Source organism: Crassostrea angulata, chromosome 10 (assembly GCF_025612915.1).
Source record: "Crassostrea angulata isolate pt1a10 chromosome 10, ASM2561291v2, whole genome shotgun sequence".
NCBI classification, from domain to species: Eukaryota; Metazoa; Mollusca; class Bivalvia; order Ostreida; family Ostreidae; genus Magallana; species Magallana angulata.
The window spans coordinates 19,496,272-19,523,170 of NC_069120.1; the positions used below are offsets into that span (position 1 = coordinate 19,496,272).

At 33.5% G+C, this 26,899-nt stretch overlaps 2 protein-coding genes across 2 annotated transcripts; one reads left to right on the forward strand and one right to left on the reverse strand.

Annotated features, from left to right (window-relative positions):
* Positions 1 to 2,619: 2,619 nt before the first annotated feature.
* On the forward strand, positions 2,620 to 10,000 carry LOC128164618 (glutathione peroxidase 7-like). Its single transcript, XM_052828558.1, has 4 exons — positions 2,620 to 2,811; positions 6,934 to 7,083; positions 7,504 to 7,618; positions 9,024 to 10,000. The coding sequence occupies exons 1-4, from the start codon at positions 2,674 to 2,676 to the stop codon at positions 9,191 to 9,193; spliced, it is 573 nt and encodes a 190-aa protein (XP_052684518.1). The 5' UTR covers positions 2,620 to 2,673; the 3' UTR covers positions 9,194 to 10,000.
* Positions 10,001 to 13,662: 3,662 nt separating this feature from the next.
* Positions 13,663 to 26,104, reverse strand: LOC128167752 (tyrosine-protein kinase receptor Tie-2-like). Its single transcript, XM_052833643.1, has 10 exons — positions 26,001 to 26,104; positions 22,933 to 23,034; positions 22,482 to 22,592; positions 22,198 to 22,347; positions 21,897 to 22,106; positions 21,332 to 21,670; positions 17,553 to 17,616; positions 16,962 to 17,184; positions 15,998 to 16,195; positions 13,663 to 15,481 (listed from the first exon to the last, which is right to left on the reverse strand). Exons 2-7 carry the CDS (start codon positions 22,997 to 22,999, stop codon positions 17,555 to 17,557), a joined length of 939 nt encoding a protein of 312 aa, XP_052689603.1. The 5' UTR covers positions 23,000 to 23,034; positions 26,001 to 26,104; the 3' UTR covers positions 13,663 to 15,481; positions 15,998 to 16,195; positions 16,962 to 17,184; positions 17,553 to 17,554.
* Between the last annotated feature and the right edge of the window lie 795 nt (positions 26,105 to 26,899).

The window sequence follows — 26,899 nt, forward strand, 5'->3', positions numbered from 1 at the left end:
TGGCAATGGAAAAACCTCGTAGACTTTTTATTTTTAGCCGTGTACTGATACCCGACAAGCTAGAGGGGGCGTTTCAAAGGGGAAATCTTGGGATTTTTTCATACTATTGAATAAACATCGTCTGAACCAAGAGGTCTTTATAAATATTGAATATCCCCGAGTACCCAAACTCCGTCACCATAAGTAGAAAACCTCCCGCGTTTCTCTGCAATTTATTTTTTTGCGGTTTTTATCATTTGCAATCACTAAATATAATCTGAAACGTTATAATTTATAAAATTATTTACAAAAATATTTTTATTATTATTCAAATAAGCCCTCTGAATACGACGTTTATCACACGTGCTATCATAGTTTATGAACCTAACTCCGTCACCTACATGATCTATGATAACGCCAGGGAATGGAGATACATTAACAATTTAGTTTAAACTCAACTTGTATCTAGGCCAAGTTAAAACAAGTAAAATCGGTGTATACAATTTAAATTGTATTTAATTTCATCAAAGTGAAATGATCGCTAGAATTAAAAAATGGGTCCTTGGAACAACAATCACAATGCCCTTTTCAGAATGTATGGAAGCCGTTTGATTTCTGTCCTTACATATTTCAAAAATATCATATCAATAATGAATATATTGATGATTACATTATTTATTTATTACATTTTAAATTTAATAAATGTTGCATATCCTAAATACCGACATACCGTATATATCTGTAACCCTGTATAAGGCAAAAATTACTGCATGAGCGATTTGACGTTATCATCAAGTGTAGTGCATAAACGCTATTGCGGACTGAAAAAAATGTATTAATAACCTTAATAAAAAATAAATAACATGTGAAATGTTTCATCTTGACCTCTCTTAAAATGACTGAACACCGTAAATCGTCGATTGGGCCCGCATGTCAGAAATATCGTTATTTTAGTGCACCCGTGAAAAAGTGTTAGCTGATTTCACGCAATTATTGTTGCATAAAATGAACAAGGTGTAATTTTGTTATGTTTGAACACATTCTTAAATTTAACCGTTGTAAATTGTTGACATTTGATTGAAGTTTTTTGACATTCAAAAAATGACGTCATAACCGCACTTGATTTTAAGCGGCGAGGAGTTTCCCGAAAGTGACGGAGTTGGGGTAGTGACGGAGTTAGGGGGCTTTGCGATAATTTAAGAAAATATGCGGCAAAAATATCTTGGGACAGACTATAAATAATATCTAAAGATAAAATTAATTCAATTAAACTATGTATCAGTGATAGAAATATTTCTTGAAAATTGTATGGATCCAAGCAATATTGAACTGTAGTCTCGTTCAACCAAACGCTCGGCTGACACCGTAAATCTCCGACAAGGTTTTTCGGAGACAGCCGAGCGTCGAGTTGAACGAGACTATATTGAACTCTGGCGTAGGAATACATACGACTACAAAAAATATTTAAATTGTTCGTACCATTTAAAATCTGACTATTTTCAAGGTATTTACATGTATTAATAAGTTTCCTTGAAAAAAAACAATGCTTTAGCATATATTACATCGAATTCATCAATTATTTTCAAGAACTAAATCTTGTCAGCGGTGATGATTTGTGCTGAAGTCCAAACACTGTTTCACTTTCGGTTTGTCTGAGTAACTGCATAGGAGAGTTGATTAAAATAAACTCCCAAAAATGGAAACGGTACGTCCAAGAAGGTACATATACATTGAAACGAATACTATTTTCCTCGTTTTAAAAGAAATGGGCGTGACTTTTGTAACAATTGACGTTCGATACAAAGTTTAGAACATTCCATTCAAACGAAAAATTTTATCACTTCAATGCTCTTCATTGGATGTGCCAAACAGGTTTGAGGAACCAACGAACACATTGAATTACAGCCATGTTAAACATTCTTTATTAATTAATTTTTTTTAAGTAACTTCATGGGTCAGTTTTACAGAACTTGCGACAGGGACGTTAATATTTTCAGTTTCACAGAATGTTAATATTTTTTAAAAAAATCATTATTTTACCCTCATTTTGATTGCTGTTCTTATCTTTAATAGCCAATAAATTCCCCAAATATTGATTAGTTTGTAATTAATAAGCATTCATTAATTTGGTCGTAAGTCATAAGTTCTTTTGTAAAACGCAGCCAAGGACTCTCTATGCGCGGATATAAAGAGAGAGGGTTCGGTGGGGTGACTTCTGACCCCCCCCCCCCTCCCCACTCCGAAAACCGAAAAAGGTTTAGGACTACCAACCCGCCCATCACCGCCCCTTGGCATCCTGGGAAAAAGATAAATCTGGATCCGCAAATGCTCTTTAATTTTTTTTTTCAATAATAGCGCATTTCTAGCGATTAAAACATGTTTATGTTAACATGTATGTTACATTACGTGATTAAAATAAATTTTTCTATTGAGAGTTGAGAGTTATTAGATAAATTAACCTATTATAGATTACAGGTTTGGTTGACTTAAATAGTCAGTCACATATTCAACAATATCGACTAAACAGAATCGCTGTTTTCCGCGAAAAATATTAATTTGCTATAACCTACAACAATACCTTTAGATCCGCCTATGAAGTGCGTTGTCAGTGTGCAAAAATGCTTTGATTCGACTCTTGAAAATATAGCATAAACAAACGTTTCGCACACCGCAATGTAATGACACACGTGGAAGATGGTCAACATCATCAACCCCGTCATGATGCTCCTAATGTTATTCTATTTGACAACTGTAGAAACCTCCGATAATTTTTTCAGCTTTAGTGTAAAGCAAGGAGAGAAAATAGTTCCATTAAGTCACTATGCAGGAAAGGTAAAATTTTCGAGCATTCATTTCAGGCCAGCCATCGGCATCGATCTGTAGGCCTACAATTTACTAGAGTGTAGATTTAATTTTTTTTTAAAAATCAACACAAACAATCCTTCACAAAACAACGTAAACAATCCACTACGTTTGAACTAGTGTTAGGGGAAATAACCTTAATAGTGCCACTGGTAATAATCAAAGTACCTGAGAATACTAGGTGTTTTAACATAGACTTTCCCTAGGGTTAGACTTTCCCCCCCAGAAATATGGGCCTGGTATTTCCCTTTAGGAAGAATAACCATGGGCCGATTTTTTCCCTTAGGAAAGCTATCTGTAGTCTGTCAAAGGTATTTTTGCAGCACATTTGGACAATGTTTGATAAAAATACACATATCTGTGAAATAAGTGCAATTGAAATCGTTAAAAGGGAAAATATCCAAGATATCTTCATTGACACATTGTCATTTTTTAATCGGAAAAATTCACAGGACCGAAAACAGATTTCACATGGAAATTTATAATGGTAAATGTTTTATTAGATCTTATTTACATTCGGAAGCCACTCGGAATGCCTTGCACAAGTTTTCAATGTTATAATCCAGGTACTTACATTTTAAAATTTATTGCAATTCAAAGTTCCCATAGAGTTTTTATTTTTTAGCTGTGTATATTAAAACCAGACAAACTACATGTAAAGGGGGTGTTTCAAAGGAGGAATCTTGGCAGGGGATTTTTTCATACTGTTGAATGAACACCGTTTTAACCCTGAGGTATTTATAAATATCAAATAATGTTAAAAAATGCAGTGCATAAATATCCTGGGACAGACTATAGTAATTAGAACTACTATAATTAGGGACATTATGCTCCCCCCCCCCTTCTCCTTTTATAACTATCATTATAGTTATTATACCCATGTCTGGTTCTAGTATTAAAATTCTTTTAATTTATATGCACCATGGACTTCTGTTTCTGTGAAGGATATTGAAAACCAAAATCATATTGATTTTTTTTTAAAGAGAGGAAATTACTAAAATCATACAATTCTGAGTCAGAATACATCAGACACATGTTTTGTGCCATTTTATGATACTGTATAACATTTGACAAATTGCTCTTTTAGGAAAAACGGTTTAACAAATATACTCAACACAAGTTGACAGAAAACAAAAATACTACAGTTTTTTTTTGCTTTTCATTTGCATATTACATATTTTTAAATCATTAAAGTATTGTTTTCATCATAACTAACGATATGTGGCATTGCACTCAGATATTTTAATTGACATTGTATAAGGGTGTCTCACTCAGCATAGGTTCAAAATTTTATGGCACAATACAACACAGTAATTTTGGGAATTTTTCAATTGGATTTTGGGGGGAAAAGCAGTCAATTTTCAGTTGAAAGTGAATTCTTTTACAGAACCCACATGCATGAGATATAATGCCCTGAGTGACTTAAGTTGAAGTATTGTATACATGTATGTAACTACTAGCAGTGTGCAGTTCAAAGGAAGCATGGTCATGATTGCTGTCAAATTTAAGTTTTCTTAGTTTTTCTATTGTTTACAGTACTTAAGTAATACATTTCTAATGATGAACAAAAAATTTAACTTGTACATGTACTTCATGCATGTCCTAAAAGTTAGGACAGGTGCAGACTTGTAGTTACACATGAAGGTCATTCATGTGTGTTGTTCTGTAGGTATTACCCTGTTCATTCACATGATCCCCTGGGTGAGATTAGATTACGTCAGTTTATTGAACTCGCTGCTTTGGTGTCCCTTCCTACACTTCAATCTCTGCCTACCAAGTGCATGCACACCTTTAGGTACCGGTAGTCACTTAGGTGTTCCGAAGGAGCTTGCCTGAAGGTCTACATGTTCTATTGATATTGGCTTTGAAGGGCTGCCTCTACAGCCTGTTGATGGCAACTTGATGCAGACATCTGAAGTATGATGATTTATGAACTGGAAGTCATTCTTGTTTATAAAAGTTCACCATTTGATCGAGCAACTGCCCCATAGGCAGCAATTGTCTGAGGTAGAGTAGCATGACCCGTTCTGTTTCTCCCTTGAAGCAACAGCAAGTGACTACTACACATTAAGGGAAATAAACTTGAACATAAGCCTGAAGGACATCCTTTGCAAGATAAGCTGGTAGTTTGAATCATCTGGATCTTGTCTGATGCACAACCTGAACTTCCAGTCTGCAACCTGGCGAGCACAGCAGAGAGTCTCTGCACCACTGGGCTGACAGAAATCTAACTGTGGCCATCTATTCCGTACCGAATGTACATGCCTACACCATACCTTGCCTGTACTTTGGAGCTGAGGACTATGACTCTGGCTTGTATGCCCTTGATGGTTAGCCTAGGACTGTGGAAGAAGCTGTTGAATGCATTCTGTATTACTAGTGTAGTAGACTAACACATCTGACCAACCAGTGCAGTGTCAGAGGAAAATGTCATCCTGCGCTAAGCACAATCACAAAGAGTCTTCTGTTGTGGAGTTGATTATCCTCAGAAGTAAGTTACAGGATTTGGAGCTGACCTAGAGGATCAGTAAACATGACTTCACACTGGCATTGACACATTGTAGGCTAGGTTGTGCCCATTGATTTGACAGATGCTACCAGTGCAGTGAGTTGGATTATCTCAAGGAGGACTGAATGACTTGTTCAAATCAAAGTACTGATGGGAGTTGATTTTATTGGTTATAATTTATTTTAAAATCAACGATATGTTATTTTGCCTTGCAAGTAGTTTATAAGCTGTATTTGAATTACGCACATTTTTATAATATGAATTCTCAGACTTTTCCGTAAAGAATTTCGAAAACCCGGAATGAATCGTGTTGTGTAATATTTATAAATAGAATTGATTCCATCAAACTATGTATCAGTTATCGAAATACTTCAAAAATTGTATGGATCAAAGCAATAACGAACTCATAGTCTTGTTTAACGAGATGCTCGGCTGTCTCTGTTAATCTCCGACAAGCAAGAGATACTCTCTGCCAACACCAGGTCACGTGATAGCTTGATGACGCGACCTCTAAATATAAAATGACTCTCTGCTTGTCAGAGGTTTACGGAGACAGCCGATGGTTGAACAAGACTATATTGAACTCTGGCGTAGGACTACATACGACTGCAAAAATATTTAAATTGTTCGTACTATTTAAAATCTACATTTTATAAGGTATTTACAAATAGGTTTCATTAAAAAACAATGCCTCTGGTACATTACATATAATTTATCGATTATTTTCAAGAACTAAGTCTTGTCAGCGATGATGATTTGTGCTTAGGTCCAAACACTGTTTCAGTTCCGGTTTGCCAGAGTAACTGCATAAGAGAGTTGATTAAAATCAACTCCCAAAAAGGGAACTGCTGGTGGGATCCAGGCAAAGCCAAGGTCACCTGCAAGATGGAAGCCAGATTCCAGAGGGTTTGGTTCTGTTAGCCAGTGGGCCTTAGCTTTTGTTGACTCTCATCTAAGCTTGAAGCCTTAGAGTCCCACCAAGATGTCAGCATGCAGTCTCCAGGTCACAAGCTAAGAGGAATACACATGAAATAGAACCATTTTAACAATACCTTGGATTTTCATTTGGATGTAACTATCTAATTCTTGTTGCATCAAAACAAGTTAAAAATGACGCGGTTTCAAGCGAAACATGCACAGATTGCATAGTCTTAGCTCAAAAGACAAATCTTATTGATTTCAGAGAGCCATGGCCGAGAGGCTGACAATGAAATAGACAGGCCTACGTCACATTGCTGTTTAACACAACTACCCAAAGTCCAAGCTCTTGTTAAAATGGTTCTAATCATTGTTCTTGCCAATGGTAAGAGGTGATAGATCTATGATTTGGGTCGATCTTTAAAAGTGTCGAACATACAGTGTCATGTATAATACAATCAGTGCATTTCAAACATAGTGCCTTGCTGTACTTAAAAAAGGTTTACATGCACTTAATGAAGGATGATGATTCAGGGCTTGTTTTTATTTGATCCAATCATGGAAATTCTTGTTGAGAATTTGAATATGAATCATTGACAGTTTTGACTATCTCTTTATAAATAATTGTGTTTTCCTTTAGTGCAATCTCTTTCCTTCTGTTCAAGGTGGTGCTAGTGGTGAATGTGGCATCTGAGTGTGGCTACACTGATGGTCACTACAAAGCCCTAGTCAGACTCCAGGACAAGCTGGGATCCACCGAAAAATTTACCGTGCTAGCCTTCCCTTGTAATCAGTTTGGTAACCAAGAACCAGGGGTAAGTATAGGATATGATTACTGTAGATTCCTTATTAAACCCGAGGAATGAATATACTCATGAAATCACAAGAAGCACATCTCGTAGATTTTAAAATATCACTTTTATTTTTCAGACAGATGTAAACTATATGAAACTATGATAAATATTCAATTCACAAATTTATATTCTTGCGTATTGATGAAAAACAGTTGAATTTCAAAATTAAGTGCTCTTGTATAATAAGGAATCTACAGTTCTGTCTGTCTACGTTTTATTATACAGATAAGATTTATAAAATAAAATTTTATCATCGAGGGTATTTCAATGAGACGGGAGGTAATTCAAAACAAATAGTAATTTTTTTTTTACCTTGACTTTTTTTGTGTGGTATTTAATTACTAGTAGTCCAACAATATATAATATACTTTTATTTTTCAGAGTTACAATGAGATTTTATCATTTGCAAAGAAAAACTACAACGTCAATTTTCCCATATTTTCGAAAGTAGATGTAGTGGGAGATAATGCACCAGATGTGTGGTCATATTTAACAGGTAAGATGTGGGGTGTATATAACGCTTATGTTAGCAATGTATGGATAGCAGAATAATGTTTACTGCTTTAATATGTTTAAAAACACAGTAGTAAAGGGCACTCAACTAGAAACTGAAATGATGAATAGATTAAATGTTTGGTTGGAAACATAATCCATTGACAGTGTTTGAAAAAAATACCCACTGCATTTGCATACTGAGTGTTTATTTACAGAGAATTTAAGACTCTTTACAGTTGCTTGCTTTGTGGGGCTACCATATTATTTATAATGTTGATCAATGTTCTCTTTCATATTTCAAAAATCCAGCAATCAAATAGCATTATAAACAATAAATGTGTAACAATAAAATGTCCTGGTTGCAAAATTGATGCTTGTATTATAAATATATATATGACAATTGTTTACATTATATCCTTACCCTGGCTCACAATTTTTTTTGGGGGGTGGGGGGGTAGGGAGGTTACATTGGAATCTCCATGTCTGTCTTTTTCCATGTTCCAACAAATTTAGATATTAGTAAGCTTATAATTCATGTAATTAAGATGAACTTTTTTGGTAAACAAATTGGCACTTGTGTGCTTGTTATATAAAATACTGGTATTTATCCAGGAAATGTACTTTATAATATGTATTGCTCAAAAGATGTGCTCTCCATTTGTACAGATTTATAGATGTGAATTTTGTTTTGTTAAAAAGAAAATTTTGCTTTCTACAATGGGTTTACCTGAGATTTACCTGCTCTTTTCTTTTACGGATTGTAGAGAAAAACTAGGTACTGGATATTAATGATTTTTTCTCAATGTTGTATAAACTATTTTTATACCCCATGCAACAAGTTGTGAGTGGTATAATATTTTTGACCTGTTCATCAGTCAGTCAGTCAGTCCTGTTTTTTGTAAGTAAAACTACTTGTAAACTGCATAGCATTTCGTTAAACTTTGTAGGTTTATAAGTATTTAGGACACTATGTTTAGATGTGCATATCATAAGTAAATTCGGAATTCGTTATTTTCTGGATTTTAATCCCTTTTGAAAATAACATTTTGGCCATATTGAATATTAGGAAGTACAGTTACTCGTCTTCAACCACTGCATGGAATATTGTAAAACCTTGATAGTATTTAGGACACAATGTGAAGATATGCATAGTACCTGGAAATTCCGATTCCAAATTTTTCTGCAAATTTTGAATTTCTTTTATGTCCCTTTTAAAACAAAATTATTTTGTTTATTAAATACCTATCTTGTCATTTATTATGTTTAGTATTGTCAGGTAAGGGGGAGCATGGGGTATGCGAGCATGCTTACTTTTCTGATTAAATAATGGCAACACGCCATGCATGATGTGTATCTATTACATGTACACTGTACTAGTACATGTACTTCATTATTTCTATATTCAGAGAATACCAAACAGCCAACATGGAATTTCTGGAAGTATTTGGTGGATGAGAATGGACATGTTGTGGAGGCGTGGGGCCCTTGGATATCTGTGGAGGATATCACTCAGGATATCATAGATGTCATGGAGGGAAACTACTCTATTAAATCGAGGAAGAGGGGAGAGCTATAAACGCTAGGTTTAGTCAACATAAAATGATAAAAAAATTTTGTTTATTGAATTAATTATTCACTAATTCATTTGAATTTTCCATTATTTATATCTATAAGTTCCCCTCCCCCAATTTTTTTGATAATGCTTTTATCATATATATTTACAAAACTTTGTATGGTTGATACACGTGTAGGTGTGAAAAACAGTGGTTTAATTTGAAAAGGGTGATAACCTCTACATGATATACATATGAAATGTTGTATGAATATCTTTAACGATGATTTTATTTGAAAAGGATGATAATCCCTATTATGGCTATACATGAAGAAACGTTGTATGAATATCTCTAAAGCAATTTTTGTCCAATTTCTCACATTCTGTGGTACTATAGACTGCACTCTTTATCATTCTATAAGCTTTATATAAAGATATGAGAAAGTATTCAAATTTTAAAGCAAAAGTAAATGGAATTTTTCTTTACCTAACAAAAGTTTACAGCATATGAAAAATCATTTTTTTTAAATTTAAAGTAGCCCCAGTATCACACTACGTCATAATATGGATTTTACAATCTTGGTTCTAATTTTACATAGTGATTTAGATACCCGGTATTGATTTTGCTATGCATCGCTGTTGTAAACAATGACAATAATTAGCTATTAGAATGGTAATGTATGTATTGTATGAGAGATAGAAATGAAATGTTGAGAAACTCGATTTTGTAAGGGTAAAATGAAAAACGAAATTTTCAATTAACCATGATCACAGGTATGCTTTTATTCTTTGTTTTGATGGGTCCCCCCGCCCCGAATTTTTCTCTTTTTTAGGTCACCTGAGTCACTCAGGTGACCTATTGCAATTGGTCTTCATCCGTCGTCGTGCGTCGTGCGTCGTGCGTTAACAATTTTACATTTTTAACTTCTTCTTGAAAACTACCAGGCCAATCGTTACCATTTTTGGTGTGAAGCATCTCTATGGTAAGAAGAATCTAAATTGTGAAATTTATGGCTCTACCACCCCTGGGGTGCCACGGGCGGGGCCAAATATGCAAAAAAAGCCAAATTTTCAAAAATCTTCTTCTCTACTTCCACACATGTGAGGAAAAAACTGAATGCATGGTTATGATGTCCATGAGGCCCTCTACCAAAATTGTGAAATTTATGGCCCCTGGGACAGGGGTTCTGGCTCTAGGGTGGGGCCAATATGGCCATATAGTAAAAATGTATTAAATCTTAGAAAATCTTCTTCTCTACTCCCATATATATTTGTTAAAAACTAAATGCATGGTTATGATGTCCATGAAGCCCTCTACCTTAATTGTGAAATTCATGACCCCTGGGTCAGGGGTTCAGGCTCTAGGGTGGGGCCAATATGGCCAAATAGTAAAAATGTATTAAATCTTAGAAAATCTTCTTCTCTACTATCATATATATTTGTTAAAAACTAAATGCATGATAATGATGTCCATGAAGCCCTCAACCTAAATTGTGAAATTCATGACCCCTTTGTTAGGTGTTCATGCTCTAGGGTGGGGCCAATATGGCCATATAGTAAAAATGTATTAAATCTTAGAAAATCTTCTTCTCTACTCTCATATATATTTGTTAAATACCGGTACTAAATGCATGATTATGATGTCCATGAAGCCCTCAACCTAGATTGTGAAATTCATGACCCCTGGGTCAGGGGTTCAGGCTCTAGGGTGGGGCCAGTATGGCCAAATAGTAAAAATATATTAAATCTTAGAAAATCTTCTTCTCTACTCCCATATATATTTGTTAAATACTAAATGCATGTTTATGATGTCCATGAAGCCCTCTACCTTAATTGTGAAATTCACGACCCCTCGGTCAGGGGTTCAGGCTCTAGGGTGGGGCCGATATGGCCAAATAGTAAAAATGTATTAAATCTTAGAAAATCTTCTTCTCTACTCCCATATATATTTGTTAAAAACTAAATGCATGATTATGATGTCCATGAAGCCCTCAACCTTAATTGTGAAATTCACGACCCCTTTGTTAGGTGTTCATGCTCTAGGGTGGGGCCAATATGGCCATATAGTAAAAATGATTTAAATCTTAAAAAATCTTCTTCTCTACTCCCACACATGTGGGCAAAAAACTGAATACATGGTTATGATATCCACAATCTCCTTTACCTAAATTGTGAAATTCATGGCCCCTGGGTCAGGACATGAGGGGGGGGGGGGCAATATGGCAATAAAGTGTTAATGCATATAATGTTTAAAAATCTTCTTCTCTATTCTCACACATCTGTATAAAAAAAAAACGGCTAATAATTATGTTTACCAGGAAGTCCTCTACTGAAATTTTAATTTTCATGTCCCCTGGGGTATGGGTTTTGACTCTAGGGCAGGGCCAAAATGGATGTATAGATGTTAATGCATATAACGTTAAAAAATTATCTTCTTTACTCCCACACACCTGAAAGGAAAACTAAATTCATTATTTTGTAGACCAGATGTTTTAGTTTTTCACCAAAATTATAGGTTTCATAGTTCTTTTTGAATTAAATGTGGTTGTCATTACAAATTTATAATTTTTCTACTCCAGTATGAAACCTAATTAATTAGATGCATATATGAGACTCCACGACAAGTTTGTGTATTGGATATATGTTACTCAGGTGACCGTTAAGGCCAATTGGCCTCTTGTTTAATAAAACCGGTAAAAATTTAGAGACAGAAGCTAATTCATATTTAATTAAGCAATGATTAATTAATGATTAAACAATATCCAACATTGTTGACATACCTCTGCAGAAAACTGTAGTAAAATGTGATTTTTACGGATTTTTTCTTTAGGGTCTCTTTGCTTAAGAACTTATGGCCTTAAAAGTAATCCGTCAACCTATGATTTATTTTACCAAATCTTTTTCTAAGATGCATTCTACAGAATAAACACCATGAATTTAGGTTTGAGTCTATGAAAAAATAAAAAATGACCACACACGATACCAGCATCAAATTTTTTGTATTTTATTTTGATGCATCAGTCCCTTAAAGGATACTTACTCAAACAACTTGCACAAAAATTTTGATGTGACATGGTTTAAGTAAATGTTCATACTCCATTTTGTATATCCAGTTCTAATTTCCCCAAAGTTGGTAATAATTTTTTTAGGAAAAAATGGACGTCTGGCAAATTTCGTCATTGTTAATGATATTTGCAAGGGGGTACACCTTTCTGAGAGGTGATAACAAAAAATCTAGCATGTAAACATACAGATTTCTTAGGCATGTATTCAATTTGCTATAATGCATATCTGTCTTTTAAAGCTAAGCCTCCAATGATTGAGACCATTTACTGCTGAGTATAGGACTACCTTAAGGACCATCTGATGGTTTATTTGTTGACTGTACCCAGCCTCCTTAATGAAATTTTTCAATTTTGATTTGTTGTAAATACTGGCTATTACATATTTGCAACATGGTATCTGGCTTAAAGAATGATGTCAAGATTAATCAATTCAGGTGAATTTATATACTTAAGAAACAATTTACTTATAAAATGCTTGCAATCTTTGGGGTCATCGAGATTTGCTGATGCACGAAGACATCTTTTCTTTTTTATTATGTACCAGTAAAATAGTGAAGTACTATGTAGTACCAAATTGGTTTGAACTTTTATCTTGAAGAAAATGTGCATGAATTGTGACCCTATACCCACTTAATGATGAAATTTTCTAGTCCCATGTACATTTTAATGGTGATTTTATCAACAAAATGGAAACATCTTAAATTTCCTTCAGCTTCAGACTACTTGGTTGTTTTTAGTGCAGTGTGTATGAGTACAATACATACATAATTATACAAATTAAAAAAATACTGCATTGTATTTAAATGCATTGAAAGTGTAATATAATTCTATATATTTAGACATCACCATTTTTTAAATGAATCTGAAAATGTTGTGTGTATAGCGTGCATATCATGTATATTTTGAAATTTATCAATATCTTCTCTTGAATCTTGTAAGACTGTATAATAGTGATGAGATTTGTTGTAACTAAATGTAAGATAGTATGTGCTTTTAGATACAAACACAGTGTATTTGTATTCATTATTTAAGGGGCAAATAAAAAGGATGAAAGCAGCTTTCTTTGGTTATTTTTACAGGTTCTGCATATTTCATTCAAATAAGACTAAATTTAATCTCTACTTCAAGTACACTTTGCAATGAATTGTGATTGAAAGATTTGATAAGGGGCCATATTTGTCACGAATTGTATTTATTCTTTACTTAAAGCTTGTGTATTATAATAGCATGTAAGCCTCTATCAAAATTGTAATATTTTTGCTCCTTTGCTTATATCGTTGGAATTTAAGAAATATCTGTCTAATTAATAACCCCGATGTAATTTGCATATGGCCCCCATAAACCTAATATAGATGTAGTCCCAAGTTGTACACTCATTTCGCAGGAATAAAATACAGATTATTGAAGGAAACCAACTACACAAAGCAATTGTTAGTTTTTATCTTTATTTTTCAAGTATACAACATTTTTGGCGTTGGAAAGAAATATATGTACTAGTACACTGATCATACAGAGAAAAAACGTAGCTATGTGGATACTGCTTATTTATCTTAATTGTTCAAAATCACCCCTCTTTTTAAAGTTTCGGGGTGAAATTTCATGGTCAGATACAGCAGGATCCAAATAGATATGATTTTTTCTCATTGATAAAAACATTCAAGCATAAAACTATTACAACTTTTACACTGAAAATATGATGACAGGAGATAGATTCTACTTAAAACAAATAAAGAGGAGTTAATAACAGAAATTAAAATTAGGTGAAAGGTAGTTTAAAATTCTTTTTGATTTTTTTAAATTGATAACTTAAAAACCTTTTTCTAACAGGCCTCAGGAAATGGCACTGGGATGAAGTATATAAAATGTATTGTATAAAGTATCTCGAAATTCAATGTCATCAGAAAGATTTCACATATCCCGCCGTCCTCTGATTGGATCAGACCCCCGGAGACCTGTTGGGTTTTATCTAGAAATCGTCATTGACAGAGGACGAAACGGAATGATCTTCATGGCACTGATTACAGATGCTCTATACAACATGGGAGTAAAGACTCATTACACTTTTCAGTTAAAAAAAATTACATGTATTGCCTTCGTCAACATTCGGGCAGACTTTACATTATCATTGCCTCTCGATCATGAAGCGTAGATACCAGTAGAGACGATTTAACGAGTTCGATCTTGCTTTCTAATATTGTCACTGTCGGTTGTCAAAGACAGTACTTAAAGGCGTGACTGGCTCTTTCCTGTCACACAGAGCATCACGAGAACTGGGTCTGCCACTGTCAAGACCTTTTGACATTGTAATGATTCTACGCTGTTTATCGGGATTAACACATGATCGCCCTATCATTGTCAGTTACGCGTTCTGTCTGTTTGAATAGGTCATATTGTCAGTGGCCAGTCAACGCAATGGGACAACAGGAGCTGAAATATGAATCAACGAATGGGGTCACTGTAACGTGTTGATGAACTGCTGTCATTGTCAGTCACCATAATCCTAATATCACTGTCAGGTCCGCGAGTTCGTTTCCCCGGGATTTACTTGTAACTGTCTTAAAATGTCTCGTACTGGTACTGGTAATTGCTTCATTTTTTTAAGGCAGTGAACCACTCTCTAAGAGACAAAAAAGCGCTTTTGACATGGTCAGAAAATTACTCAATTTGACGTAGGGCAATGCATCCGCAGGCCGTTTAGTTTGCAACGCGACCGTTCCGAAAAGACATGTTGTTCATGAATATCAACGATGAACCAAATATACGTGATACATGCCTGCGTCATCTGCTATTCTGTCATTCTAGAGGAGGAACATTGTCTGAAGGAACGCTATTCTGTGTACCAACTATTTTAGACTAATGCCTGCGTCATCTGCTATTCGGTCATTCTTGAGGAACATTGTCTGAAGGAACGCGCAACGATGTACCAAAGTGGTTTAATACATGCCTGCGTCATCTGCTGTTCGGTCAATCTGAAGGACGATCGTTGCGAGAAGGAACATTGTTTGTTGACACCAACGATGTACCAAAGTGGTTTAATACATGCCTGCGTCGACGAATGATGGAAGATAGCGAACTGACCGCCTGCCTTTGGAGTTGATATAGAGTTGGCTTGGTTGAAACCTTTGATTTGAATTTTTCAGTACATTTGCAAGGGTTCCTTAAGTAGGTAGTCAGCAAGTTGGTTTGCATGGTTCCATGAGACACGAGACTTTCAGGTTTTCTCAAGTGATATACAAGTGTGCCGCATCTAAAAAAAAATAATAATTACTGAAATATTGATAAATTTTAACATTTGAAAACTCGCTTGCTCTAGTAAGCAAATGTCTTTTTAAAAGGCTTTCTATATTGGCCCCCTTTTAATCGGTTTTTCCAAAAGGAAAACCCGGTTATTGAAATGGAAAAAGTGGTAATTTTTTGATAATTAATGGGAAAAAATACCAGCTGTTGGACTAAGTTATTTTTTGGCAAAGTATTGCATACAGAGTACCCCCATTCCTCTGGAGAGGTAGTGTTTATCAATTTAGAATATGGATACTGTTCACACAAAAGAAAATCCGGTTTGCTGTCACATTGACATCTTTTCTCTTGTTTGTTGGGTTTTTTGTTTTTTGTTCAATTATTACGACCAGGGGAATAATTTTCACTTCATAGTTTTACTTCTAAATATGCTGTTATACGAAGATAAGGTACAAATACATCATATTTTTCGTTTATACCTGCGTTTAAGACAAAATCTATCCAAAGTACAGGCTTTACTTTCTACCTGTCATAAAGGAATAGGTCGTCTATGCTAGCGTTGAGTGTCTGTTGTATCATCGAAGTGTTGTCATCTTGGTAGACCGGAAATGACACTGGCTTAGTCAGTTCGTTAACAGAATCTTCTCCTCTCGCATGGTTGACAATGAAAAATGAGATGTCCCTTTTACCTATATTTTGATACGATGTCATCAGTTTTTCCAAACTGTAAAAAGAATGAAAGTAAATAGTTAGTTTTTCGATTTGAGAGAATGAATAGAGTGTTGGTTCATGACAATCGTTTCCTTTTCTGAAATTGGTGTTATCCTTTATTACTGAAGGACTTTTAAGGCTTGGAATTTAATTACGTTGATAGCTTAAAATTTTGCATTCGAGAATTGCATAATATTTGATAAATGTACAACATAATTGTCAAGAAAATGACAGCGTTACAAGCTAAATAGGAGTGTGAAGATTGCGACTCAAGTAAGGCATGATGTAATCTGTTTTTATTAATTGTATTTCTAATTATTACGCTTACACACTAATTCTCATTTAAAACCCATTCATTTCTAATACGAATCAGCAATAAAACAACAACACATTCAATGGACTAGCAACGACACGCAACAGCTTTAATGTATTTACTGATACATACACTATTAAATATCAAAATGAAGTTATAAGTTGGACTCATCAAACTGAATCTCTACGTGTCGCCCTAAAGAAACCGATTCTATTGAACCGCGTGACTAAACATACCAATAAAGGTATTCGATTTGAAAACTTTATATTTCCGGAATACATTCATTACAATTACCATGTCTTATTCGTTCTTCAAACGAAAGAAATCACATTATATAAATAATATTTCAGACGGGGGTATATTTAAGCATAAGGTAAGTGTAGTATCTTAAAATAATGCATTTTCTAGGAAGGGGCAAAGAAAATCTTCGAAATTGATATTTTTTAAATTCGGTTTAGGTTCTTACCCTTCTGCCTGCTGCTGACACATAGGTCAGCTGGCCAACAGCAGCGCCACCACCGTCACGTTTCCTCGCGCCATTTTCACAGGGTCGGTTCCGTCGGCTGTTCGCCAAGGAAGCGTCGACCTCTGACAAGTCTGGCCGAGGGCGGAGGACAGAACAGCGGCGGTCAGCCACGCGACCAGCCAAAGGCCGGCGGGGCTCCGCATCTGGAGCTTTGTCACTGAAACTTAAAATTTAAAAATCATTATTAAAATTATTGATTGAATTCAAACTGTTTTTTAATGACGTGTTAAACAAAGATGAACACAGTCGGTCATCAACTATTCTTAGAAAACCGGACGGTGTAGTATGTGTATATCTTATGACAGTGTCCTGTTATAAGCAAGGATTCTGATTCGTTTTTGTTCACTATTAAACTTGTACATGAATTTATCATTCATATATGATTTATATATTTTCTTCTAAAAAAACAGTGTCACGTGCAACATAAAAATATTTTATTAATTTAGTGCATTTACAAGTACAAAAAAAAATGCAGTTCACAAAATCTAGTGTTTTTAAATAATGATAAGAGAATTTTACTTCTAACTTTACCTTCAAAAAATGCTTTGTGAAAAACACGTCTGCTCGGTCCAGCGACTCAGTAAATTAGAGAACTCTAAGGAACGTGAAAAGAAACTTACATTAATTCTGTCTGCACATTGGCAAAAAATTGTGAATAATGCATTGTCGGTATTTAATCATGAGTTGCGTCTGAATTAAACAATGTGCTGAAACCACAGAAAAACAACAGCATCGGTTACTGTTTGACAGGCGCAGAAGAAAGGGAAATGCAAGCTGAATGCAATGCCATGCATATGATTGATTGTAAAGAGTAATCTTCAAATTTTCTTTATAAAGTTTATCTTCGGTTTGTTTATTATGGAAGCATAGTTTTATCTGTAGTCAGATATTTATGTTGACTTGTGAGATATTTAAGTCAACTTGTGAGATATTTTTTTAATCTATAGCAATATAACTGTTGTACATGATAAAAATTATGTAATTTTGCTTACATTTAAAACTATAAATAGATTTTTTTTTACTCAAACTTGACATCGATTGTATTACTATTTTTTGGTCACTAAATTACAGTTTTTTAAAATGCATTAAAAATTGATGCTCTTGTTGCTTTAACTAGGCGCAGTCTCTCTCTCTGTATATTTATTACAGTTCAAAATTCCGTTAAAGAAATTGTTATCTAGTGCCTAAGAAATGTCCAATACCACCTTAATACGAAAAAGTGCCTGAACATTTTAAGTAGATTCTTTCAAATCGCGTACAGCAAATTCCAGTTTAAAGACATTTCAAAACTGTGTAGTTGGGGTCAGTTTTCAACAAGGTCATTTTTCAACGGGTAGAGATTATGAGATGAGAAAAAAATCAAGCTGTTGAAAAATGACCCCGAGTATTATTTCAACGACTTTTGGTCTCAGTTTTCAACGTTAAAAAACACTCCCGGATCAATATTCAACGTTTAAATATCACCCCCGTGTCAGTTTTTAACATGGGTCAACATTTTTCGTTACACTTGCCAATAAATGGTCATGCAAACTAATTTTTGATTACTTTTCTATAAAAATATTAACTTTATTTTGTAAATAGTTGAGTTTGTCAGGCAGTCTTACCTTGGGTACATGTAATATAAAAAATGTTGAATAATTGAAGTACATGTAGCAAAACAATCGAATCCATCTGTAATTAATCATACTTGAATGTTTTTTAAGCTTTTCATGCATTTACATTATATGTAATGAATTTAATGTAATATTTGTAATGAAATGTTTACTACAATAAATGACTTGTGTATTTATTGTACACGTATGTTGGTAATTACGAAACAATAAACATTACGAATCCATTTACAATTAAAACAATTAAAGTTTGCAGGACATCGTTATTTAAAAAAAAAAAAGGTTGCAGACAAACAGACTGAATGGCATAATGATTTTTATATACTTACCGGTGATCTTTTGCAGGTTATAAATACCATATAACAACGTACATTTATGTTCCGGCCAGGTCTGTGCATTTACTTCCGGTCAAAAAAGTGCTATGTCCTGTCGTGGTATGTGCACTTGTAAGTTTTATTAAGTGCCAAGGAAGTGAGTACATAATGTAAAATTTTTAACGCTAGTTCATAAAAATTTTGAAATATACACTGTTTACTTACCTATGAATTTCGGGATAACCTTTTCTTCATTTTGTTTGATCTTTATGCCACAGTCGTAGTTGTTGTTTTTTAAAAATTACTTAGCGTATTCAGTGGCGGATAAAAAGGGGGCGGTTACGGGGCTTGCAACCCCCATTTTGAAAATGCTTCAGAGAGAGAGAGAGAGAGAGAGAGAGAGAGAGAGAGAGAGAGAGAGAGAACCATCGAGTTGTTAAAAAACAAGATTTGTTACAAAAAAGTCTTTCGTGAGTTGCAATTTGCATTACTTGTTTATTCATGTTAAATACAAATTAGGAAATAGAAGCATCTGCTTAAAAATAACTTCTATCGGTTAGTTGAACCAATGTAAACAAAAACATTCCACCAACCCTGTTTACATAACAAATAATCTTTTAGCTCTGTATATATCTTGCAAATAACTATACGACTGCCACTTAAATTTTTGTTGATCATAAGAAATAAATTTCTTAAGCATTGTTAACAAATATAAAATAAAAAAAATAATATTTGACAAAAATCGTGACTTTGCCCATTTAAAATCTAAAAAAAATTAAGAACTTCCGAATGATTAGTCCCCTTGACCCCACAAGGATTTTGCTCTACAGATACTGTTGATCTTTAGACGGGCCCGAATATTATAATTGCCTCTGAAGAAGAATTCTGCATGCGTACATGTACATAATACCACTTATTTTCACCTCAACACCCCCTTTAATAAAAATTGAAAAATCTTTAGTTTAGCTTGCTCTTTAATTGCCCTTTTTTTTTTCTTTTACATATTTCTTAATTTTTGTGTTTATTCCGACTGTGATAGAATAATAACTAAATAAATCTTAATTAAAGTTTTAATAGTGATTAAGAAATATTCATAAAGTAATCAGATGTATCTTTTAGAAAGTGTTGAAAAATTAGGATAAAATGAAAATGTTTTTAAGATTACAAGTTTGTTTGACTATCTGTCTAAAAGAGAAAATGTTATTTCATAACACCAGCGGATTAAAAGAATAGATTAGCGTTTATCATGGCGATGGTCAGTTTAGAGATACCGAAATATCAATAATCTCTGTAGTCTAATAATCGTAGGATGAGTTAGTCTGAGATAAGGAGAAATAGAGTTGAAAGAAAAATGTCAAGATACAAGTTGTCTAACTAATCCGTTACTTTTCACCTCACTCTCATATTCAGGTAATTAAATTCTTTTAAACTCGTTTGAATTAAACTGAATAATTTGCAGACAGTTTCTAACTTAAGTAGCTTGATGAAAAATCACAAACAATTCTTTGTTGTAAACATTCGTTAAACATGTGATACACTGTGGACTCATTTTTATTCGTGGGGATCAATGTTTGTGGGTAGCCAAAACTTTTCTGGTTCGTGGGGACGTGATTACGTAGGTAGCAATTTCTATTTTGTAAAAAAAATTCTTAACAAATGCTTGTATACACGTTCGTGGGGATTTAAATTCGTGTACAAGGGATACCCACGAAAGCCACGAACATTGGTCTCCCACGAACAATGATGACTCCAATATAGCTTTAAGGCGGCGCATCAGTAAATACATGTAAGAATTAGCAATGACCTTGACTCTTCAGACGATTCTCAATTCACATTGGTGTAACAATAAACAATTCCGTGGTTTACGTAAATATTTAAATGATTTCAGAACAACCGCTGGTGCAATTACACGATTTTAAAAGATTATCCTTTTCTAGCCGCTTGCGCCACATACAGACATATAGATGCTGTGGACTCTCCCGGTTATTCATAGATCAATTGAACATGTAGGTCGGTTGTTGGTTTAATTATGTTCATTTATCAAAACGGTATAGGGAACACTTAAACTGGTTTAAATGTCTTAATATGGAGCAAATTAGTTAACTTGAAATTTAGATAAGAGACAGTTAAAACGCATTTTACCGGAATCAAATAAGTCGAAGTAAATACATGTATAATCAAAATGTCGTGAATCATATTTGTAAAATAATCTAAAGGTGTAAAGAAACAAGAATGTATTATTTTTCCGCACAAGATATCGATTATATACTCTATTTTAACTCCGACATTTTTTAAACAAGGGCTGCTTTTAAAATGAGACAATTTTTTAAATCTAGAAATGGTGTTCAAATAGCTAAACAGGCACTATTTATAAAATGACACTCACCATTTAAACACGTTGTTGGACACTGCAATGAGCAGTTGGTTGAATAGAACCCCGGTTTGCTTATGCAGAATCCCGATGTCATGTTACAAGAATCTTGACATCCTGAAGAACATTTCTTGTCACATCTCACTCCATAATATCCAGAAATACAACTGAAACAATCACCTGTATTAGAATTGCACGTGTTTTTATCACAAAACGAAGGACATGTCCCATTACAAAGGTTTCCCCAGCGACCGCCTTTACAAATACAGTCGCCCGTATTTTTATCACATTGTTTGTTACAGCCGTCCGAGCAAAGTTTGCTACAGTTTCCACCGTAAGTACCATTTGCGCATTCTACAGTTGGACAAAGTGACAGAATAAATAGTAAATATATTTTGTGTTGTAAAATATCATACAAATGAAATACGACAATGCATGACATAAGATTTACTTTAAATCACATCTATAAATTATTAAATTCAGATATTAATACTTCTCAGCATATATGACTTAAGTAATCAACACCAGTTTAAGTTCATATGTATCTATATAATGGCTATTTTAAATGTTTTGAACCTACCAAACCGCTCAATTTCAAACACTTTTAGAGTTGTTTCTGTGGAACTTGAGGCAACAATTTCAATGTATTTCCCTTGTTGTGGTCGGTTACATGTGACTGTAACAGTTTTCTTAATACTTCTACTGTTGTATCTAAATTTGCTGCAAATATCCAGCTCATCACGTGTATATGGCAGTTGCTTAACAAATACTGTGTAGTTTATACCATTTTCTACCAAAAGATGTAAATTGAATGTAATAAAACGCTTTGTCACTAATGGTTTGAAAGCCATTTTAAAATCATTCTTTTTTTATCAGCATACCAAGAACAGCAGTAATGTCTAGTTGATCAATTTCTGTGGAATAGTTATATTGAACTCGAACAAATGGATCTTGACCTTTAGCCATTTCGTAAGTATTTAAATCACCATCAAGAAGTTTATCCATTGCATTTAATTGATAAAACGTATTTGCTAAAAAAAAAAAAAATGATGTCATTTCATGAAAATATATATGAAAGTTTTGTAATCGAATATATTCTTTGTATTTAAAATCTTGTATTTATCACTGAACATAGTATTTCAAAATAATACTCTATATACTCTACATTTTTGACAGTAGTTTGTTGTAGATCCGCTCCATCCGGGTAAACAGGTGATGCATCCAGAAATACAGTTTATACAGTGACAGACACATGTACCTTTGCTGTCACATTGACCTTTTTAGAATTCAACAGCACAATGAAGTAGTCAAAAAAAAATTTAAACAAACTCTTTTTTTTAAATTTGCCTTTTACGACGTGAAAATGCATGCATTGTACAAAAAGTATATAATGTATTTTTGAAACAATCTCTTTTTTTTAAAATGCCTTTCACGACGTGAAAATGCATTAAAAAGAAAATTATGTAAGCTATTTCTTTTTGTTAACCTTTGTCGATCATTCCTTTTCATTTTTTAATTAACAAACTAATACACTTCTATTATATGTTTAATTTACATTTCAAGTGTATTAAACTTATCATTAGAATTTAAGTTACTTTTGATATAATCTATCTTACCTTCAACTATTTTGAAACCGATGAAAAATTGAAGTATACATGTAGCTATAAAAGCAGTCAATTCCATTGTAAGTAATATTACGTTGAATTGATGGATGTCCTCTGAAAATGATATTTATAAATAGAATCATAGAATTAGAAAAAAGCAATAATGGGAAACAATTTATATTCATTGTGATATGGAAATAAACTTATCAACTTGGACTTGGCAAACTGCTTTCTTACGTGTTATTAAGCTAGTTATATAGGAGTGTTAAATTCTTAAAGTGTCACCTATTATTCAAGACTATCGCTTAAGATTACGTACTTATTTCATGGTAGGTAGATTTTGCGAAAAATTATATCTAGATCGATCGAAAATTGAACATAAAAACTGAAAGCTGGAAACAATTTTATATTGTTAAATTGAAAAATTTGTTTATGAACCCTTTTTATCAACACCAACAATTAACGTACTTTTTATTTTGCTTACACGGAAATACTCAGAAAGAATGTTGTCGGAGAGAAAACATTTTAATGCTTCGTTATGTGTTTTGTACTATATGTAGTTATGAAGGCAGCGATTGTTGCAGAAAAATAAACAACTGACGCAGATTACGTACTTTTTCTGCAATAAGCACTAAAATTATCCAACGCAGCGAACGGTCTCTCTAAGAGTGACTGTGACTCCTACACGGACCGTCCGCTGCGTCGGACGCGAGTTTTCTTTCTCGGACGTATAATATTTAATACAAAGATGCAGTTTTATATATTATTAGGGCTTTTCGACTTTTGGTCGAATGGACCTATTGTTTTCGACCTTTTTTTTTTATTATTCTCGACAGGATTTGTGTCAGCGATTTTTTTAAAACGGAAAGACATATTGAAACAATTATGCAACTGTATTAAAGCAATTGTTGATGACACGCGTATGTAAGGTCTAGGACTTCCGGTTCCGTAACTTCCAGCTTTTACAAGCTAGAGCATTCAAATGTTAGAATAAGATGTATCTTGTCAAGTTGTACAAATCTGTCAGTATAAACGTTTTTCTATATCTTATCGTTTTTGAGATATTAGACCTCAAACTTGAGAAAAGGGGGGATAAAAAAACAACAAAAAATTCAAATGACCTTAGAAATTTAAGAAGACGCCTTGATATTGTTAACGTAGTAGTAGTTAACATACATTTTAAGTCTCAACATAAGATAAGGAGTACTACCTGTTCTATGGGTTGATGAAAATCGTCTATGGGAGTTTCAATGTTTAATTGAAATCACGCGTTCCACGTTTTCTCAAAAAGTTTTCAAGTAAACATTACAATTTTTCACTAGTCTAGTATAATGACACACACAATGCACAGACCGAAAAAAGGTTTTGGGTACATAATTTTAAAACATTAGGGACCTGCTGGGGGTCAACGTTCAAAACAGCCCTTTTGCTGTAACTTTTTTATTTTTCTTCCGATTTTCAAAATCTTTTCAGTCTATTGTTTGCAATAAAGGGTACAATCTTAAAATTATGGTCCGAGGGGCCACTTTTCCACTCCTTATAGGGGTTTTAAGGCCTAAAGATTACTACATTTAAATAAAGTCAATTTTTTTCGAAAGAGTTATCTTGCTTTCTCTTAGAATGTAAAGCATAAACACTCTCAGCGTACCACGTTTTGTGACCGAGGAATCAATACTTAGTTTTATATGATTTTTTGAAAATATTCCAACAGAAATTAAAAGTAAAGCAACTTGTAAAAATCTAGAGTTATCTTTTTTATGACATTGCACTATAACTTTCGAATAAGGCAATAGGTTAAACTTAGGCATTGAAAAAAAATATGAGAAATTTTAAGAAGTGATTTTTCTGACTTTTTTAAAATATGAAAAGGAAAAAGGGGCTGTCGAAAACCCCTTACTTTTTGTTGAAGACAAAAAAAAGTTCAAGTTTAGATTTTATTTTTGTGCTTATTTTGTAGATGTTTTTCTCCTTTCATTTGCAGTTTTTATTTTGTTGTCCTGAAAAAGGCACGGGTGTTCCCGAAAGATTGACAATATTTTACTATATTGTTCTTGTCGTTGGTTATTTTTAGTGTTTTTATATCTCATTTTATAACCGTGTGTCTTTTAATCTGGCACTATAGGTATCAAGTGTTGTTTGTTTTTAGTGCTTTTGAACCCATGACCTCTGGCACCCACTCTCCTAGCAGTAAGCGGCCACCGCGCTAACCCCTCGGCTATTTATGCAAGACAAAAATTTTCTTTCAAAGACGCGCACTACACGGTCGTTTTTGCAGCTGCAAACTTATTTTGAAGATTTAAAAATAAAAATCTTTTAAAATTATGAAGGGAGTTCATTGGTGTCATCTCTTCAACCATTTGCTGAGAAGAATTTTGAATCTAGCACATTTATGTTGAAACTTCGCCTCAAAATAGAGTACGATATTTTTATCAGTCGGCACGAGATCTATTTTTAGAACAAGAAAAATCCTGTCTATACTTGGAACTCCTGTATGTATGGAGACCCATTAAAGTTATATTTTCATAGAAAAATATAAATGTCAATTCAAAACAATCCGTGTTGAATTTGATATACATCGATATATCCGTCCAATGTTTGTTTTTATGGGCTTTTTTAATTCTATAAGTTTAAATTAAAGTAATTTCTATTTAGAAGTGGGGTTAAGGTCCAAAAAAGTGATTATCTTAAATCAAAAAAGTATCCATTATGTTTCAATGAAAATATATCTTAATTGAAACTCCATAGACACAGACAAATATATCTATTTTTCAAACAAGATGACATGCAGGATTTTATATTTACTGCTTTTGTATTTTTGAGAGACAAAACATATCGGAACGATACACATTGCATAGATCTATTAATACATATATAATAAGCACAAATATTGCAATTATTCTACAATTGACATATACCTGCCCATATTGAATTTATAGAATTATATGTTCATATTCATTGTGTATATATATATATATATATATATATATATATATATATATATATATATATATATATATATATATATATATATATATATATAATTAGTATAGACAAACTTACAACAAAAACAGTTTCCTTACCTTGCTCAACTATACAGTGCGTGTCTTTATTATTCTTTAAGTTTTGAGAATGAGGAAGTTTTTCTAAACGTTTTATTGTAAACTTACACAAGTCATATGTTATCGATTACTATATTTAAAACAAACAAGAGCTAAAATATATCCATATATTATAAACTCTTCCGTGAAACAAGTACTATGGCAAAGTTGTCTGATTCAACTTCCTTATTATAAATCCTATGCACATTTTATATGTAACCAGAAGGATCTTATTTAGACAATATATGTTACTAAAAACTTTTCGTCTAACAACAAGAGACGATCACATTTTCTAAGGTATTTCTGTTGTTTAACCAAAACATTGATGTCAGTTGTCAATCGATCGATTAATAAGCGAGATATAGATATAGAACTCACTATTTTTATTAGCTCACCTGAGCTGAAAGCTCAAGTGAGCTATTCTAATCACATTTTGTCCGTCGTCCGTCTGTCTGTCTGTCCGTCTGTAAACTTTTTACATTTTGAACATCTTCTCTAAAACCGCTTAGCCAATTTTAACCAAATTTGGCACAAAGCATCCTTATGGGAAGGCAAATATAAATTGCAGAAATAAAAAACTGATCTTTATTTAAAGCGGAGAAAACCTCAAAACTGTAGAAAAACGGGGGTGCATTTTTAAAAATCTTCTTCTCAAGACATTTTGAGTCAAATTTAACGTAATTGAGCATGAATCACCCCTATGGGAATGAAAATATAAATTGCATAAATTAAGGGCTAATTTGGTTCCAAACTTGAGTAATAGCGAAAAAAATGAAGGGGGTGTAATCGGTTTATAAATTCGGGTTCGTTATTCCAGATTCATACATGATGACACTCCATCTCGGAAACGAGGTTCTTTGTTCGAAGCGGCCATTTTTGAT